Raw genomic sequence first — 17,164 nt, 5'->3', positions numbered from 1 at the left:
AATCAAGAAGCTGTGGTTGGAACAAAAAATGAAATCTGTTTTAAGTTATACATAAAAACAAGGGAAGTATATAACTTGAAATGGTGCCTGATTAATTATGGCGGACAAGCAGGAGGCTGGAAGAACACAGCAAGCCAGACAGTATCAGGAGGTGGAGAAGTCAACGTTTCGGATGTAAACCTTTTTCAGAGCTGGGGGTGGGGGTAAGGGGAGCAGCAGATAAAGGGGTAGGGTGAGGGAGTGTTTCAGGCAGAGCGTTGTGGTAGTGGTAGGTGAACACAGGTAGACGGTACAGCCTGGTTGGTCGATGCGAGGAATGAATTTGGTTGGTTGATGGAAGGAAGGGTCAGTCAGAGGAATGGCAGGGAGGGGTTGGGACGGGAGTCAGCGGATGGGAAGGGAGGTTATTTGAAATCAGAGAACTCAATGTTGATCGGCCAGGCTGTAGGTGGCCCAGGCGGAAGATGAGGTGCTGTCCCTCCAATTTGTGGCGTGGCTCATTGTGGCAATGGAGGAGCTGAAAATGTGTTGCTGGAAAAGCGCAGCAGGTCAGGCAGCATCCAACGAGCAGGAGAGTCGACATTTCGGGCATGAACCCTTCTTTAGCAATGGAGGAGGCCAAAGATGGTCATGTTGGAAAGGGAGTGGGAAGGGGAACTGAAATGGAGGTCCAGTCAGCCCTTGCGGGCCCAGCTGTGTTGCTCAGTGAACCGTTCCTTAAATTTAAGTTCGGTTTCCCCGATGTAGAGACAACATCAGAAGCACCTGATGCAGTAAACTAGGTTGGAAGAGAGACAGAGGAACCTGTGTCTCACCTGGATAGATTATTTGGGCCCTGGAAGGAGGTAAAGGTGGGCGGGGGGAGCGGAGTGTGACAGCAGGTTTTGCATCTTATCTGTTTGCAAGGGAAGGTACCTGGGGGTTTGGGGGTGGGGTGAGAGTGGCGTGTGCCAAGGACTGGTGAAAGCTGCCTGGCTCGCTGTGCTCTTCCAGCCTCTTGCTTGTCTACCTTGGATTCCAACATCTGCAGCTTTTTTGTCTTTGATTAAATATGTTGACTTTTATATATTTTACTCTAGTTTTCATAAATATATGTAACAATAAATTACTGCACTATAAAGTTGGGTTTAGATTCTCTCAGCTTTCCTGCATTATATTTCCTTGTATTTTGGAACACGGATGTACCAACTATATATATTCTAAACTCTCCTTTCACATGCTTTCTGTCATAGCCAAACCTATTAGCCATCACCCTCAATGCTCAACATCACCAGGTATTTAATTTTTGATAATTCCAGGATTAATGGTGATAACAACCAGAAAGCTGCTATAAGATGCTCTTTACTGCTTGACAAACCAAGAGCTATGCAAACGCACTGTCAGATTACTCGGAACCCAGCGGTGAATTCTCGTGTTTTTGGAACAGCTCCTCAGTTGAAAGCTGATTGCCTCAATGCTATCTATCATTTAGATTATGCATGATACAACCAGAATAAAGAACAACCAACGAGGTGGCAAAATATTCCTTGTCACAGGATTAGTTGCTGATCACCGGGATGGTACGGTAGCTCAATGGTTAGCACTGCTGCCTCACAGCGCCAGGGACCCGGGATTGATTCCCATGTTGGGTGACTGTGTGGAGTAAGCACATTCTCCAGTGTCTGTGCAGGTTTCCTCCAGGTGCTCCAGTTTCCTCCCACAATTCAAAGACCTGCAGGCCAGGTGAATTGGCCACGCCAGTGCTAGGTGCATTAGTCAGGGGTAAATATAGGGTAGGGAAAGCGGTCTAGGTGGGATACTCTTCAGAAGGTTGGTGTGGACTGGCTGGGCCAAATGGCCTGTTCCCACACTGTAGGGAATCTAATCAAATCTAATTTTCCCCTGTCCTATCAACAGCTTCTACAGTATTTCACTGCTCCACAATCTAGCTATTTTCAGGACTCACTTGGGCTATGCAGGAAGCAAAAGGGAATTCCTACATCATTCTCAGCCTTGCAGAGATCCATTCTCCAGAGTGACAATTTATCCAGAAGGTGCTCAGTTCAGAAATACAATAATTGTATTCAAGAAAGAACTCTGAGCATCTGTGCTGCAGGGAGCTGTTTCCAAATGACTGGTTTGCCATCTCTGAACATTAGGATTTTTTGGAATTATGCAGAAAGATGATCCATATGCTAATGTCACAGGACTAGTCACCCCAGGATGCCAGATTAATGCTCTGAGTACACAGGATCAAATCCCACCACTACTAAACTGAACTGAATTTACAGATCTGGAATTGAAAGTTATTCCCAGAATCATTGAATCCATACAGTGTGAAAGCAGGATATTCGGCCCATCGAGTCCACACTGATCCCCCCACCCCTAAAAGAGCATCCCACACCCCCTTACCCTGTAACCCTGCAGTTGCCATTGCTAATCCACCTGACCTGCACATCTTTGGACTGTAGGAGGAAACCAGAGAACCTGGAAAAAATCCCACACAGACACGAGGAGAATGTGCAAACTCCACACAGACAAACGCCCGCGATGGGAATCGAACTCAGATCCTTGGCACTGTGAAGCAGCAGTGATAACCACAAAGCCACCGTGCTGCCAGTTATTATATGGGACTCATAAGTCTTTTATGTCCAATATTTAATTTAAGGTTAGTCTTGTTTAGGGAGAGGGCTCTTACCAAAAGCAAAGTTTACCAATTTGTCTTGCTGCTCATTAATTATACCTGGAGCTTGAACTGTTATTACAGAACTGGACCCCAGGCCACTCAGTCCATCTGATGTAGTTTGGCTTTTGTGGTGCACACATCACATCCCCCACCCTCCATCCTCTTCCCCCAGCAATGTGTCAATCCAACTTGTTCTCATTCACCTCTTTATCAAGATTACCCCTCACTACATTGGATTATTTGGTCATGTGACAGCACACATCACTTTCTACCCATATTCCAGTAAATTCTCCAGAACTCCCGAATGGAATTATTGGCATTAATTCTACACTGAGAGTTTTTTTAAAAATCTGACAGCTGTAACTCACAGTGAATTTATCATTTGCAGATATCACGAAATCAGATCGATCACCCCCCCCCACCCCCCCCCACACACACACACACACACACACACACACACACACACACACACACACACACACACACACACACACACACACCATCCAGGTTTCAAACTGTTGTCCATGCTAAGGCCTGACACTGTACCACACTGGAGTGACTGTTGTACATGCTGAGGCCTGACACTGTACCACACTGGAGTGACTGTTGTACAGGCTGAGGGCTAGTGCTGTACCACACTGGAGTGACTGTTGTACAGGCTGAGGGCTGACACTGTACCACACTGGAGTGATTACCATTGATCTTTGTGACTGAATGCTGGACCCTAACGAACCTCCACTGAAAAAGGAGAACTAACAGAAAAAGGAAAGATAAAATAGAAATAAGATGAGGCATAAGGAAAGGCAAAGCAACAACAGCATTCACAGCAATGATGGATATTTATAGCTGGAACTGATAATGCAGTGAAAGGCACCAAACATCATTTCTTTGTTGCAAGCCCCTTTTAAAATAATCAACAAATAATCCGGTGATTTGAAAAGATCTTCCTTCTCTTTAATTGATGAGATAAATGCGAGGTGCTGCATTTTGGGAAAGCAAATCTTAGCAGGACCTATACACATAATGGTAAGGTCCTAAGGAGTGTTGCTGAACAAAGAGACCTTGGAGTGCAGGTTCATAGCTCCTTGAAAGTGGAGTTGCAGATAGATAGGATAGTGAAGAAGGCATTTGGTATGCTTTCCTTCATTGGTTGTGTGCAATTCCTATTGTCTCCTTCCTATCGGAAAGATGTTGTGAAACTTGAAAGGGTTCAGAAAAGATTTACAAAGATGTTGCCAGAGTTGGAGGATCTGAGCTACAGGGAGAGGCTGAACAGGCTGGGGTTGTTTTCCCTGGAGCGTTGGAGTCTGAGGGGGTGACCATATAGAGGTTTACAAAATTATGAGGGGCATGGGTGGGAAAATAGGCAAGGTCTTTTCCCTGGGGCGGGAGAGTCCAGAACTAGAGGGCTTAGGCTTAGGGTGAGGAGGGAAATGTATAGAAGAAACCAAAGGGGCAACATTTTCACACAGAGGGTGGTACATGTATGGAATGAGCTGCCAGAGGAAGTGGTGGAGGCTGGTACAATTACAACATTTAAAAGGCATCTGGATGGGTATATGAATAGGAAGGGTTTGGAGGGATATGGGCCGGGTGCTGGCAGGTGGGACGAGATTGGGTTGGGATATCTAGTTGGCATGGACGGGTTGGGCTGAAGGGTCTGTTTCCGCGCTGTAATCTATAAGTATATAAGTATACAAATAATCCGATTCGTCAGGGTCGGGTGTGATTGTTACCAACAGTTGAAAGCAGCAGCTGGGTGCATTCTGAAAATGGCTGGCCTGTTTTTGAAATGCAAATTTTAATTTGGATTGCCTTGTCAGTATCCCCAGTCCAGCGAATTCTCTTATGCCCCTGAAATGGTGCTGCTTCAAAACATACTTTCTTTAAATCTGAAGAGAAGTAACCTTTCACTGCATTGGACAACTTGCAAGCAATTTGAAAGCAAAAGCCATGCAAGGATAATTAAAATGTAAGTCTGAAAACACACACGACAAATTAAATACAACTCTGCACTGCAAGTTGGCTCAAACTTATCTCCTTGAAATAAAAATCACAAAATAAGGACAACTTCTCATGAACAACTGTGCCCTTCCCCTTTAGATTTGCTCCGATTTCAATTTTCAGAGCAGAAAGCAGACAGATCCTCTCAGGGAGGAATGCTTCCATACGGAGTAAACGGAAAGGATAAAGTTGTCCGGTTAAACGGCACATTCGGCAGGCAACGACACAGCGAAAACCACAGCCTCAGCTCAATCGTAAAGTGAACACTTTTAAGCAACCGACAAATTATCTGAAAACTTGCAAAGGCTCTGTTTCGGTGTAATTTTATCCTGACTCCAGCAGGTCAGGGGATCGGGGCAGTTAGAGAGGGAATACTTTTGTAGAATTTCCCAGAGAGTGGACACTTCCTGAGGGACGTTCAGCTATCATGGGGTTACTCTGTGTGAGAAATGTTCACCAGGAGGTGGGGATGGATTGGGGATACGGGGGGGGGGGGGGGGGGGTTACAAGGGGCAGCAGATGAAGAGTGGGAGGCAGAATGGAAGTGGGGGTGGGAGAATCTGGGCAGAGGGAGATGGAGAATGAGAGATAAAGGGTGTTGGAGGGAGTAGGTGGAGGGGACAGGAGGCGCTATTACAATGCCGGATGTGTTCAGTATCTGGGTTACTAATGAACATGCAAAACCGCAAAGTGCACACGGCAAAGAAAAGTCACCTGATCAGCGAGTAAACTGCTGTCCATCTAGAACAGAGAATGTTTATTAAACAAAAAACTGACTTAGTCAGTCACCTGTGTATCCTTCATTTCATATGAAATATTGTAACAGGGTCAGGGTCGGGAGGTGCCTCTGAGGGTACTGTCCTGTGCTAATGTCCCATTTCCAGCCCGGCCTGATTACAATTTACACCCCCCCGGGTCGTCCCCACCTCCCTCTCCTCTCCCCCCAGCCGCCCCCACCACCTACTCCTCACACCCGGGCCGTCCCCACCTCCCTCTCCTCTCCCCCCACCCCAGCCGTCCCCACCATCCCCCATCCCCTCACCCCCGGGCCGTCCCCGTTTCTCCCCCCCACCTCCCTTTTCCCCTATCCCAGTCATCCCCACCCCGCTGACCGTCCCCGTTCCCCTCTCCCCCCCACCCCAGCCATCCCCACACCTCTCACCCCCAGGCTGTCCCCGCCCCCACCCCCCTCTCCCCCAACCCAGCTGTCCCCAATCCCCCTGACCCCCGGGCCGTCCTCGTTACCCCCTCCCTCTCCCCCCCCCCCCCACTCACCCCAGCCGTCCCCACCCCCCTCATCCCCCGGCCATTCCTAACCCTGTCACCTCACACGCTGCTTCATCTGCACACCCATTACTGTGCTCCCTCTCCCCCCTTCCCCTCATTGTGTCCCCTCACCCACCTCTTCCCCTTACTGTGCCCCTTCCCACTTCCTGTACCCTCATTGTGGCCTCTCCCACCGTTCCCCTCACTGTGCCCCCTCCCCCACTCCATACCCTTCACTGTTTTCCACCACCCTGCCTGCTCCCTCCAGCAGCTGTGTGACCCCACCCTGTGCCACCCTGCCCCTCCTGCTCACCCGGTGACCCTGCACCAAATCCCAATGCTGGCTCCTGGTCTAGTCATGTGTGGTTTGTAAACCTGCTCACATCCCATCCTCACAGCCCAGTTTTCCCTCCCACTGCCCACCTTGGTGATGGGGAGGCAGGTTTACCCGAGGAGCAGGGTTCAGGTTAATTGGGCCTGGAGTTCACCCGAGGTCAGAAGGATGAGGGTGAAAGTTTGAATGCAACTGGACAGATGGTTACAGTCTCTGACTGGCCTGCGTGGGCAGCGGTTTATTACTGAGCCGGATATAGGGAGAATGTTCTCCCTGGTCGAGAGTCTCGAACCAGGGGCCACAGTCTCAGGATAGGGAATCAACCACTTCGGTCTGACATCAGGAACTGTTGGTTCATGCAGAGGGTAATGAACCTGTGGAATTCTCTACCACAGAAGGCTGTGGAGGCCAAGTCAGTAAACGTATTCGAGAAATAGATGGATCAATTTTTAGTTATTGAAGGTGTACGAGGAGAAAATGGCACTGAGATGAGGCTCAGCCACGGTTATATAGAACGCCAGAGCAGGTTTGATGGCCTTCTCCTGCTTCTAGTTCCTGTGTTCCTATGTAATCTCCTTCAGCCCCATGACTTTTGAGCTCTTCGTGTTCACCTCATTCTCAGGTTTCTTTCCAACTGCCATCGCTCCACCCTCGGCAGACCCCACATGTGGCTCCCTGTGCTCCTGAGCTCTGGAATTCTCTCCCTAAAGCACTCTGCCTTTTCATGTCACTGCAGTCCTTCACAACACCCCACTAAAGGTGAACCCCAAACTCCCCCCTCCCACCGCACCCTCCCACCTCTGGTCACCTCCCCAACAACCCACGTAAGGTTCTGGGGTCACGCTGCAGTTTGAGGCTCCTGGTAAGGCTATCTCTGTGGCACAGGCAGTGAAGGCCACAAGGGAGCGCCTGTTTCCAGAGACAGGCAGCTGCACAGGAGGATCAGTCACCTGTCTCAGAGACAAACCACCCACTGGGCAGCTCCAGGGCACCTGCCACCTATAGCAGAGGGTTAAGCCCTCAATGTCGGGCAGGAGGTCGTCTTCCAGGAGGAGATTACTCAATCTGACTTCAAAAAATGTTGCACTGTTTCAAAACAAAAGATATATGCGAACCTTGCACAAATATAACAAGGCGGCAGCATTAGCAGAGTGAATTTCGAAGGTGGGTCATTTCCTATGGAATACAAGGCAGGCACATTCTTGTCTCTTGGGTGATACTGCTTCTCTGATCCACCCAGAATCCCTGCCCGTTCTGCGGGGACCATCTATTGGCTCCTCTAACCTCTCAGCCATCTCCTCGGTGCCTGTATGTGCCACTGTGTATCCCCATATCTGACCCCCCCATCCGCCACTTTTTCATCATAAAACCCCAACAGTGTATAAACAGACCATTTGAGCCATTGAGACCACACCTCCAAAGATCAACCCACCCAGATCCATCCCCCTACCCTATCGCGGTCACCCCTGCATTTCACACAACTAATCCACATGGAGTGCACGTCCCTGAACTCTATTGGGCAACTTAGCATGGCCAATTCACCTAATCTGCATATGGTTGGACTGTGGGATGAACCCGGAGGAAACCCACGCAGACACGGGGAGAATGTGCAAACTCTACACAGACAGTCACCCGAGGCTGAAATCGAACCCAGGTGCCTGGTGGTGAGAGGCAACAGTGCTAACTGCTGAGCCACTGTGTCTTCTCATACATACAGTCATGACCAGAACCCCACAGGGGCAGAAACAGCCTGGCACCTTCCAGCAACAATGCCAAGACAGACTCAACTGCATTCTGCTACCCCCGTCTCAGTGGTCTTCTCCGTCCTACACCACAGGCTTTATATTCTGCTATTTTCCTGTGTTACGCACAGGAAGTGACTGACAGTGAAGTCACTGGCTTTTGTTATGTATACTTTACACCAATTCTGAACAAATTAGGAGCAGGCTATTCAGTCCCTTGAGCCCATCCTGAAATTATAATCACGATTTTCTCACTTCTAAATAGATGATGAACTTACAACTACCATTGAATTGCAAAGTTAGTTAAAGTTTCTCAATTAAATTTTAAACTCTTCTCAAGATATTTCTCTTTTAAGAATCCCTACAAAAATATAACATGATGGCAACATTGTCAATACTGTAATCAGAAGTTAGAAAATGGAGCATTTCCTGTGTTATATATATCAACTAACAAGTCTCCGTTGGGTCAATTAGGTCAAAATGGTCCCAGAGGATTATAGGATTGCTCTGTCATTTTAACCTGAGGGGAGAGAATGAAAAAGAGAATCCTTCATTTAACCTCAGCCGGTGTGGGAACTGAACCTGTGCTGTTGGTGTCACTCTGTTTTACAAACCTACCAGCCAGCCAACTGAGCTAAACTGATAATGCACCTCTAAATCCCTTGCTTGGTGGTACAGAACTTAAACACAGCTGAAAACCAAAACAAGATTGGAGCTTTCCATTGCTGCACTCATTGGGACTGAAACGCAAGAAAACCAATTTTAGAAAGGAAACATCAATTTCTCGCCATTTAAATTGTTGTTCCCATTCTGAAATTAGTGTCCTCACTTCAGTGCCTCCTGTTGAATGGAAGAAAAGAAACGTCCTTAATTTTCCTTCTGCCCAATGTTAACATGAGCAGTTAACATGGGTGGCATGGTGGCTCAGTGGTTAGCACTGCCGCCTCACAGCACCAGGGACCTTGGGTTCAAATCCCACCTCATCTGTGTGGAGTTTGCACATTCTCCTGGTGTCCTCCTGTTTCCTCCCATAATTTAAAGATGTGCAGGTCAGGTGAATTGGCCATGGTATTAGGTGCATTAGTCAGGGGTAAATATAGGGTAGGGGAATGGGTTACTCTTTGGAAGGTCAGTGCCGACTTGTTGGGCCAAATGGCCTGTTTCCATACTGTAGGGAATCTGTACCTGCTTTATTTCCGACTTTATTTTACTGATTCCAGTTCTCTCAGTCTTTGTTGCTCCAGCATGACCAACTTCATGAATAGAAATGATGGGGCTGATAGCAGCGGAATCGATGGGTTGTACTAAAACACACAACACAGTTGCTTTTGTTAAATGGCATATTTACAATGTAAAACGAAAAGTGAACAACTATAACTTGCATTTCCATGGTAAGGTACCCCCTTAAGGTAATAAAACATCAGAAGGTGCTTCAAGGGATTGTTGTCAAACAAAGACGTGCATAGTTCCTTGAAATGGGAGTCATGAAACAGGGTGGTGAAGGCGGCATTTGGCATGCTTGCCTTCATTGGTTAGGCCATTGAATGTAGGAGTTGGGATGTCACATTACGGCTGTACAGGACATTGGTGAAGCCACTTTTGGAACACTGCATTCAATTCTGGCTGCCCTAACTTGACGGGGTGCAGAAAAGATTTCCAAGGATGTTGCCAAGTTTGGAGGGTTGGAGCTATAGGGACAGGCTGAATAGGCTGAGGCTGTTTTCCCTGGAGCATCGAAGGCTGAGGGGTGACCTTATGGTGGTTTATAAACTCATGAGGACATTGACAGGGTAAGTAGGCTTGGTTTACTCCCCAGCGTAGAGGGAGTCCAAAATGAGAGGGCATAACTTTAAGATGAGATTCCCAAATGACAGGATATATAAATTAATAACAAACAATAACGCCGTCACCGTGAAAAATAAACTCGCTCTTGACAAGCCGCGATTTTACAATAATGATGTCGACACTGACCACTCTTTTCAACCCCAAACTCCTTTCCACTTAGAATGTGGTGTAGCAGCTTCTTCATGTCTGAAGGACTCAGATTCATCAAGGTCTCCGAAGCCTCCTCCCCTGCACATCGAAAGAGAGTGTGATTTAGTTAACAAATGCCAACACAGATAATTCACATAGTAAACCGTGCACACTGCATTGCCAATCAAGACAGCATTTTAAAATCTCACTGGCTTTTCACCATCCGCCTATCCCCGCTCAGAGACATTGAGTAGATAGTTTTGGACACAACAGGGCATTTAACTGGGCAGGAGAGTGCCTAATGGGGCACCCACTGCCTTGTCATCTTTGCCCCAGTTAAACTTCTGGATGGGCTTGCTGCTCCCACTGCCAATTGAGACCCATAAGTCGCCAATTAATATCCACTTAAAAAAGCTTCATCTTGGCAAAGTTGGTATTCACTGAGCAATAAGTGGGGTGTTCACCAAAGTCATCTCTCTGTGGAAGCAGTAATGTTGGTGCATCATTAAGCTCTACCCACGCTGATGATGCCACATAGTCTATGGATGAAGTAGAAGTGGTCTAGAATGAGGTCCTGATGGAGACAGATATGCCACCTCTGGCTCCTAACAGACTTCATTATTATGTCCAACATGCCAACACCATTTGTGTCCATCACTCATATATTAAATAACATCTCATTATCAAAATGGCTGTTTGGTAATTGAGTACCGCTGACAAAGTTTTGTCTACATTTTTCCATCTTTGCACTAGTTTTTTTTCTACTAGTGAGGACATCTGCAAGAATACTAATGTAAGAAGGAAGCGCTGATTGGTTGGCAAATAAATTATGGTTGCTAGAGGTGTTGCGATAGAGAACACACCAGTTCAATGATGACTGACAGTTAACTGTCATGGTTTGCTTAAATTTAAACCAGGCAAGTTGACACTGTCCTCAGACCAGTGTGTTCACCCAAATGAACCAGAGACTGGCTATCAGGTGTTTTTTTTTATTTGAAACAGGTGCGATGTGTGGATATGTTCTTCTTGTCTACAAAGAGTATGGCTCTGTGCAATAATACATGTAGCTTCCAGTAGGGGCAAGGCAGCCATATTGTAATCCTGAATGACAATCTTAAATGAACTGTCAGCATTGTCCTGAGCACACTCAAGATTATTTGCTAAATGTTGTCCAGTTGTGGAATCAGATCTACTCTTTGGCACTGTGCTTTGCAAAGATTGTCAATACCTTTGACTGTGGCAAGTAATGTGGTTCATGAATTTTAATGCGATGTGATGCTAGAAATTTAGGCATATTTTATCATATACTATTCCCTTGGTTTGACCAAACAGAGCTGAGGAAGCATGATGGCTCAGTGGTTAGCACTGCTGCCTCACAGCGCCAGTGACCCAGGTTCAATTCCAGCCTCGGGCGACTGTCTGTGTGGAGTTTGCATGTGCTCCCTGTGTCTGCGTGGGTTTCCTCCCACAGTCAGAAGATGTAAGGGTTAAGTGAATTGGCCAAGCTAAATTGCCCAGAGTGTTCAGGGATGTATAGGTTAGATGCATTAGTCAGGGGTAAATGTAGAGTAATAGGGCAGGGGAATGGACCTGGTGGGTTACTCTTCAGAGGGTTTGTGTGGATTTTTTGGGACGAAGGACCTGTTTCCACACTATGGGGATTCTATGAGAGCTAACTTGCTTGTTTCAAAAGTTAACTGTCAAACATCATAAACTGGTTCATTCTGTTTGGAAACAACCCTACCAGAGTACCCATGCCCAAACAATCAGAACTCCTCTCCTGTACAGTATAAATGCTGTTTTCCCTTTGTTTTTGGATTCTTGTGAAATATCCTGGTGAGTGAAAAACAAAAAGCTGTGACAAAATGGGTCTTTTCTCAGCCATTCTCAATATTTGTTCAACAAGGAGTGATTAATCCTGAAATATCCTTTAAAATGTAATAGGATGGGCTCTCGTACAGAAATTATTTTATATCATTTCGTTACGCACCCTGCTTAAAGTTTGACTGGGGTGAAATTTAACAAGCAGTAAATTTCCCGACAAGATCAAAGCACGTGTTTCGTGAGGACTGGACATTATGTGGGTAATCGACTGCAGAACCAGATATTTCCATATTCCCAGGAATTAAACCATCAAACTCTATGTGACAATAGAGATAGGGAATGCAAGGGGAATGGCATGTAAATGTGGGGAGGTTTTACTGCAGCTGGGCAGGGCATTGGTGAGACCACATCTGGAAGACAGTGTTGGTCTCTTGAGAGGAGTTTATCGGTTCACTGAGGTGATTTATGTTAGGAGGAAAAACTGAAAGGATTGGGCTGACCTCCATCAAAGTTTGGAATAAAGAGAATAATTATCTTTGTATTCAGTATGTTGATTGGTTGATTGTTGTCACATGTACTGAGATACAGTGAATAGTAGTGTTTTGTATCCCAAGTAGGCAGATTGTACCAGACAAAGTGCTTCAGTGTAGCAGAACAAAGTGCGGAATACAGTGTTATAGCTGCAGACAAGGTGCAGAACAGAGAGAGATCAAAATTAACATTTGAGGGGTCTGGTCAAAAGTCTGGTAACAGCGGGGAAGAAGCCAAAAGATTTATAAGATCCTGAAAGACTTGACAGCGTGGAGGCCCCTGTAGGACAGACTGGAACCAGGGGACAGAGTTTAACAATAAGATGCCTCCCCTTTTAAGGCTGAGGAGAAGGAGAATGTTCTTTATTCACAGACAGCACTGATGGCTGGGTTACTATTATTCAATGCAAAATCCAACAGGATTTTCTTATTGAAGAGCAAAAGAGTCAGGTTAGTGGGTTAGTGGGGGGTGGGGTGGGGGGAAGCTAAGCGAGGGTGCAGGCAGGAAAGTGGAGCTGAGGCCAAAGCCAGATCAGCCACTGACTGGCAAAACAGGCTCCTGTGTTCCTCTGAGCACTCATCTGAGGGTGTGACTGTCGATGTGGCTTGTTGCTCATTGTAGAAACAGAAGAGATGGCCTCTATAGGGATGGGGTCTACAGGGACGGCTGATACAGGGATGGTCTCTACAGAGGGATGGGCTCCACAGGGACGGGCTCTCGAGATGCTGACTGCATGGAGCAGACAGTCATTTCCAAGAGCCTTTGGTGGAGGGGTTAAACTGGATGAGAACGCCTTGTCAAGAATAACAAGGAAGTTGCTTGTCAAATGGGTCCTGTTCACCAGGCAGACCTACCTGAACAGCTAAGGCTGTAGGCTAACTCTGTCGCCATCACCTGGATGATCAGCCCAACTCGCAACCTGAGCATTTCAGCAAAGAGGCCTGGCTCAGTCCTCACATACATCGCAAGGTAAACCATGATTTCCTGGTGAAACAGGGCAGACGTACTGTGTAAATAATAGCAGCAGTGCAATAACTGATAACCTCCAATTAATGAACACACACACACACACACACACACACACACACACACACACCTCCCCTAGATGACCCTACCTGAGTAAGAACTGCTAAGCTAATGTCTTGTCCACTTGCTTCATAAATAAGCTGCGCCAGTTCATTAGGTGGCAACGGTCTAGAAAATAAAAGGAAGATGTCACAGTCCTGCGGGTTTTCAAATCCTCGAGTAAGAAATCCAGAAGCAAATCTAGGAATAAGCCTGAGTCTCAGGATAGCAGCTGCAAAATCTGCACTGCACTCAGTCCACCATCTTTTTAATGCACAGGAGGACATGGACGGCAGATACGTGGGAGCACCCACCCCTCAAAGTTCCCCTCTAAGCCACTCACCACCCAGACTTGAAATATACTACCGTTCTTTCACAGTCACTGAGTCAAAATCCTGGAATTCCCTCCCTAATGGCATCGTGGGTCAACCCACAGCACATGGACTGCAATGATTCAAGAAGGCAGCTCACTACCAGCTTCTCAAGGGCATGATTTGGAGATGCCGGTGTTGGACTGGGGTGTACAAAGTTAAAAATTACACAATACCAGGTTGTAGTCCAACAGGTTTAACTGGAAGCACACTAGCTTTCGGAGCGTCGCTCCTTCATCAGGTGGTAGTGGAGGGCTCAATCCTAACACACAGAATTTATAGCAAAAATTTACAGTGTGATGTAACTGAAATTATACATTGAAAAATTGCTTGTCTGTTAAGCCTTTCATCTGTTTGAATACAGTCATAGGATACAGTGACGTGAAACGATCACTGTGTTCTCACAGATGAAAGGCTTAACAGACAATCAATTTTTCAATGTATAATTTCAGTTACATCACACTGTAAATTTTTGCTATAAATCCTCTGTTACGATCGAGCCCTCCACAATCACCTGATGAAGGAGTGTTGCTCCGAAAGCTAGTGCGCTTCCAATTCAACCTGTTTGGACTATAACCTGGTGTTGTGTGATTTTTAACTTCTCAAGGGCAAGTAAGGATGGGCAATAACTGCTGGCCAGCCAGCAATATCCACATCCCACGAGTGAATAAACTAAAAGAAAACAATCTCGTTGGCTTGGTAACCAATAAGGTGGGGCATGCATTTGTAGAATGATGTGCCATAAAATAAAGCCAATTGATCCACTATCTCTCTACTGCTATCCAATTAAAAATCACACAACAGGTTATAGTCCAACAGATTTATTTGGAAGCACTAGGTTTTGGAGCGCTGCTCCTTCATCAGGTGGAACTATGGGATTATAACCTGGCATTGAGAGATTTTTAACTTTGTACACACCGGTCCAACACCAGCAGCTCCACATTGTGGCTATCCAACTAGTCCCACACTCCTGCTCAGACCCCATGGCCCTGACCATCTTTCTTTTCAGTGAGGAACCAATTAACTGTCAAAATGTATGATTCAACCTGCATTTAACAATGCTGTGCTTGTCCCCTCTGTTTCTGCCACCAACACCACCCCTCCCCCATCTGAGTGTGAACAGGGTCAGATACTCACACGCCCCTCCCCCATCAGTATGAACAAGGTCAGGTACTCACCCTCCCCTCCCCCCACCCTAGTGTGAACAGGGTCAGATACTCACCTCCCCCCTACCCCCTACCCCAGTGTGAACAGGGTCAGATACTCATCACCGCCCCCACCTCAGTGTGAACAGGGTCAGATACTCACCCCCCCCACCACCACCTCAGTGTGAACAGGGTCAGATACTCACCTCTCCCCTCCCCCTCCCCAGTGTGAACAGGGTCAGATACTCACCTCTCCCCTCCCCCTCCCAGTGTGAACAGGGTCAGATACTCACCCCTTCCCCCTCCCACTCCCCCGTGACGACAGGGTCAGATACTCACCCTTCCCCCCTCCCCCTCCCCAGTGAGGACAGGGTCAGATACTCATCCCTTCCCCCTCCCCCTCCCCAGTGAGGACAGGGTCAGATACTCACCTCCCTTCTCCCTCTCCCCCGTGAGGACAGGGTCAGATACTCCCCCCTTCACCCTCCCCCTCCCCAGTGAGGACAGGGTCAGATACTCACCTCCCTTCTCCCCCTCCCCAGTGTGGACAGGGTCAGATACTCAACTCACTTCTCCCCCTTCCCTGTGAGGACAGGGTCAGATACTCACCCCTTCCCCCTCCCCCTCCCCAGTGAGGACAGGGTCAGATACTCACGCCGTGATGATCCGCTCTCGTGGTTCTGGGGGCAGGCCCACCGTCAACTGCTTCTGATGGGACAGCAGTGCTGTACAAGCCTAGACACCGAAACAGGACACACAATGACTGATGGGTTTAAAAAAGCAATCTGAGGGTGAAGATATGTCACAGCTCAGTGTTAAACTATGTCAGCATAACGCATGATAGGTCAGGCAACATAGACCATGTTGACAAAGAGAGCTCAATTCTGAACATGCACACACAGATAAACACACATATATACAGATACAGAGACACAGTAACACACACACGCAAATATAGAAACACACCCACATACAGATAAATACAGAGACGCATACCCACAGACACAAACACATACAGATACAGAGACACACACCTGCAGACACACACAGATAAGAAGACACACACACGCAGATACAGACACATACACATACAGAGACACACACAGACATACAAACACACACAGATACAAAGATGCACAAACAGATACAGAGAGACACACATACAATTGCAGAGATCAAAATACACATAGATATGGAGAGACATGCACACATGCAAACACACACAGATGCACAGATACACAGACACACACAAATAATACCGAGTCTCACGCATAAATACAGAGACATACATATGTGATAGAGAGACATTGTACAGACAGACAGGAAAGGAGAGAAAGACACAAACATAGATTCAGACACACTCATGCGCACAAAGACACACATACACACACGCACGGAGACACAAACCTCAAACACACACATACAGACATAAACACGCCAACACAGCACACATACAGAGGCAGACACATCGAGATACACACACTGAGACACACACACACACACAGATATAGACATACTCATACATAAATACAGATCCACTCAATGCACAGAGACACACACACATGATACAGAGAGAAACAGCTACAGAGATACATACATAGATACAGCTACAGAGATACACACACACACAAACATACTCACAAAGATGCAGAGACACACTGACACAAACACACCAATACAGACGCACAAATACAGTGAGAGATATACTCTGAGATACAGACACACACATATACACAAACACAGATACAGGGACACAGATAAAGAAAGAGAGAGAGACACACACGCAGATAAAGAGTCACACACACACACACACACACACACACACACAGTTATAGAGATACACACAGAGATACAGAGACACAAACACGCCGATACATTGAATATACAACAGGACAGCATAGTACAGGACCTTCAACCCACGATGTTGTGCCGAGCATTAATCTTAATCTAAGATTAACCTAACCTACACACCCCTCAATGTACTGTTATCCATGTGCCTGTCCAGCAATCGCTTAAAAGTCCCTAATATTTCTGACTCTGCTACCATCACTGGCAGTGCATTCCATGCACCCACCGCTCTCTGCACAAAGAATCTATCTCCGACATTTCCCCAAAACCTTCTTCCAATCACCTTAACATTATGACTCCTTGTGACAGGCATACAGGCACACATACACAGAAGCAGAGATATACACACACACGCACAAATAAAGAGAGGCACACACAGAGAAAGAGAAAGAGAC

The 17,164-nt window shown here is 46.8% G+C and overlaps 1 protein-coding gene across 9 annotated transcripts in view; it reads right to left on the bottom strand.

The window, feature by feature from the left end:
• Positions 1–17,164, bottom strand: part of LOC132820925 (phosphorylase b kinase regulatory subunit alpha, liver isoform-like) — a 121,928-nt gene that overhangs the window by 15,882 nt on the left and 88,882 nt on the right. For all 9 annotated transcript variants that reach the window (XM_060833293.1, XM_060833291.1, XM_060833289.1 and 6 more), the window contains 5 exons: positions 15,577–15,656; positions 13,456–13,534; positions 13,195–13,324; positions 9,983–10,084; positions 9,197–9,315 (listed from right to left, as the gene is read on the bottom strand). In XM_060833293.1, coding sequence (XP_060689276.1) covers positions 9,197–9,315; positions 9,983–10,084; positions 13,195–13,324; positions 13,456–13,534; positions 15,577–15,656 — 510 coding nt within the window. The remainder of the gene's footprint in view (positions 1–9,196; positions 9,316–9,982; positions 10,085–13,194; positions 13,325–13,455; positions 13,535–15,576; positions 15,657–17,164) is intronic.

The sequence above is a fragment of the Hemiscyllium ocellatum genome, chromosome 12 (genome assembly GCF_020745735.1).
Source record: "Hemiscyllium ocellatum isolate sHemOce1 chromosome 12, sHemOce1.pat.X.cur, whole genome shotgun sequence".
Classification (NCBI taxonomy): Eukaryota; Metazoa; Chordata; class Chondrichthyes; order Orectolobiformes; family Hemiscylliidae; genus Hemiscyllium; species Hemiscyllium ocellatum.
This window is presented reverse-complemented; position numbering and strand designations above follow the sequence as displayed.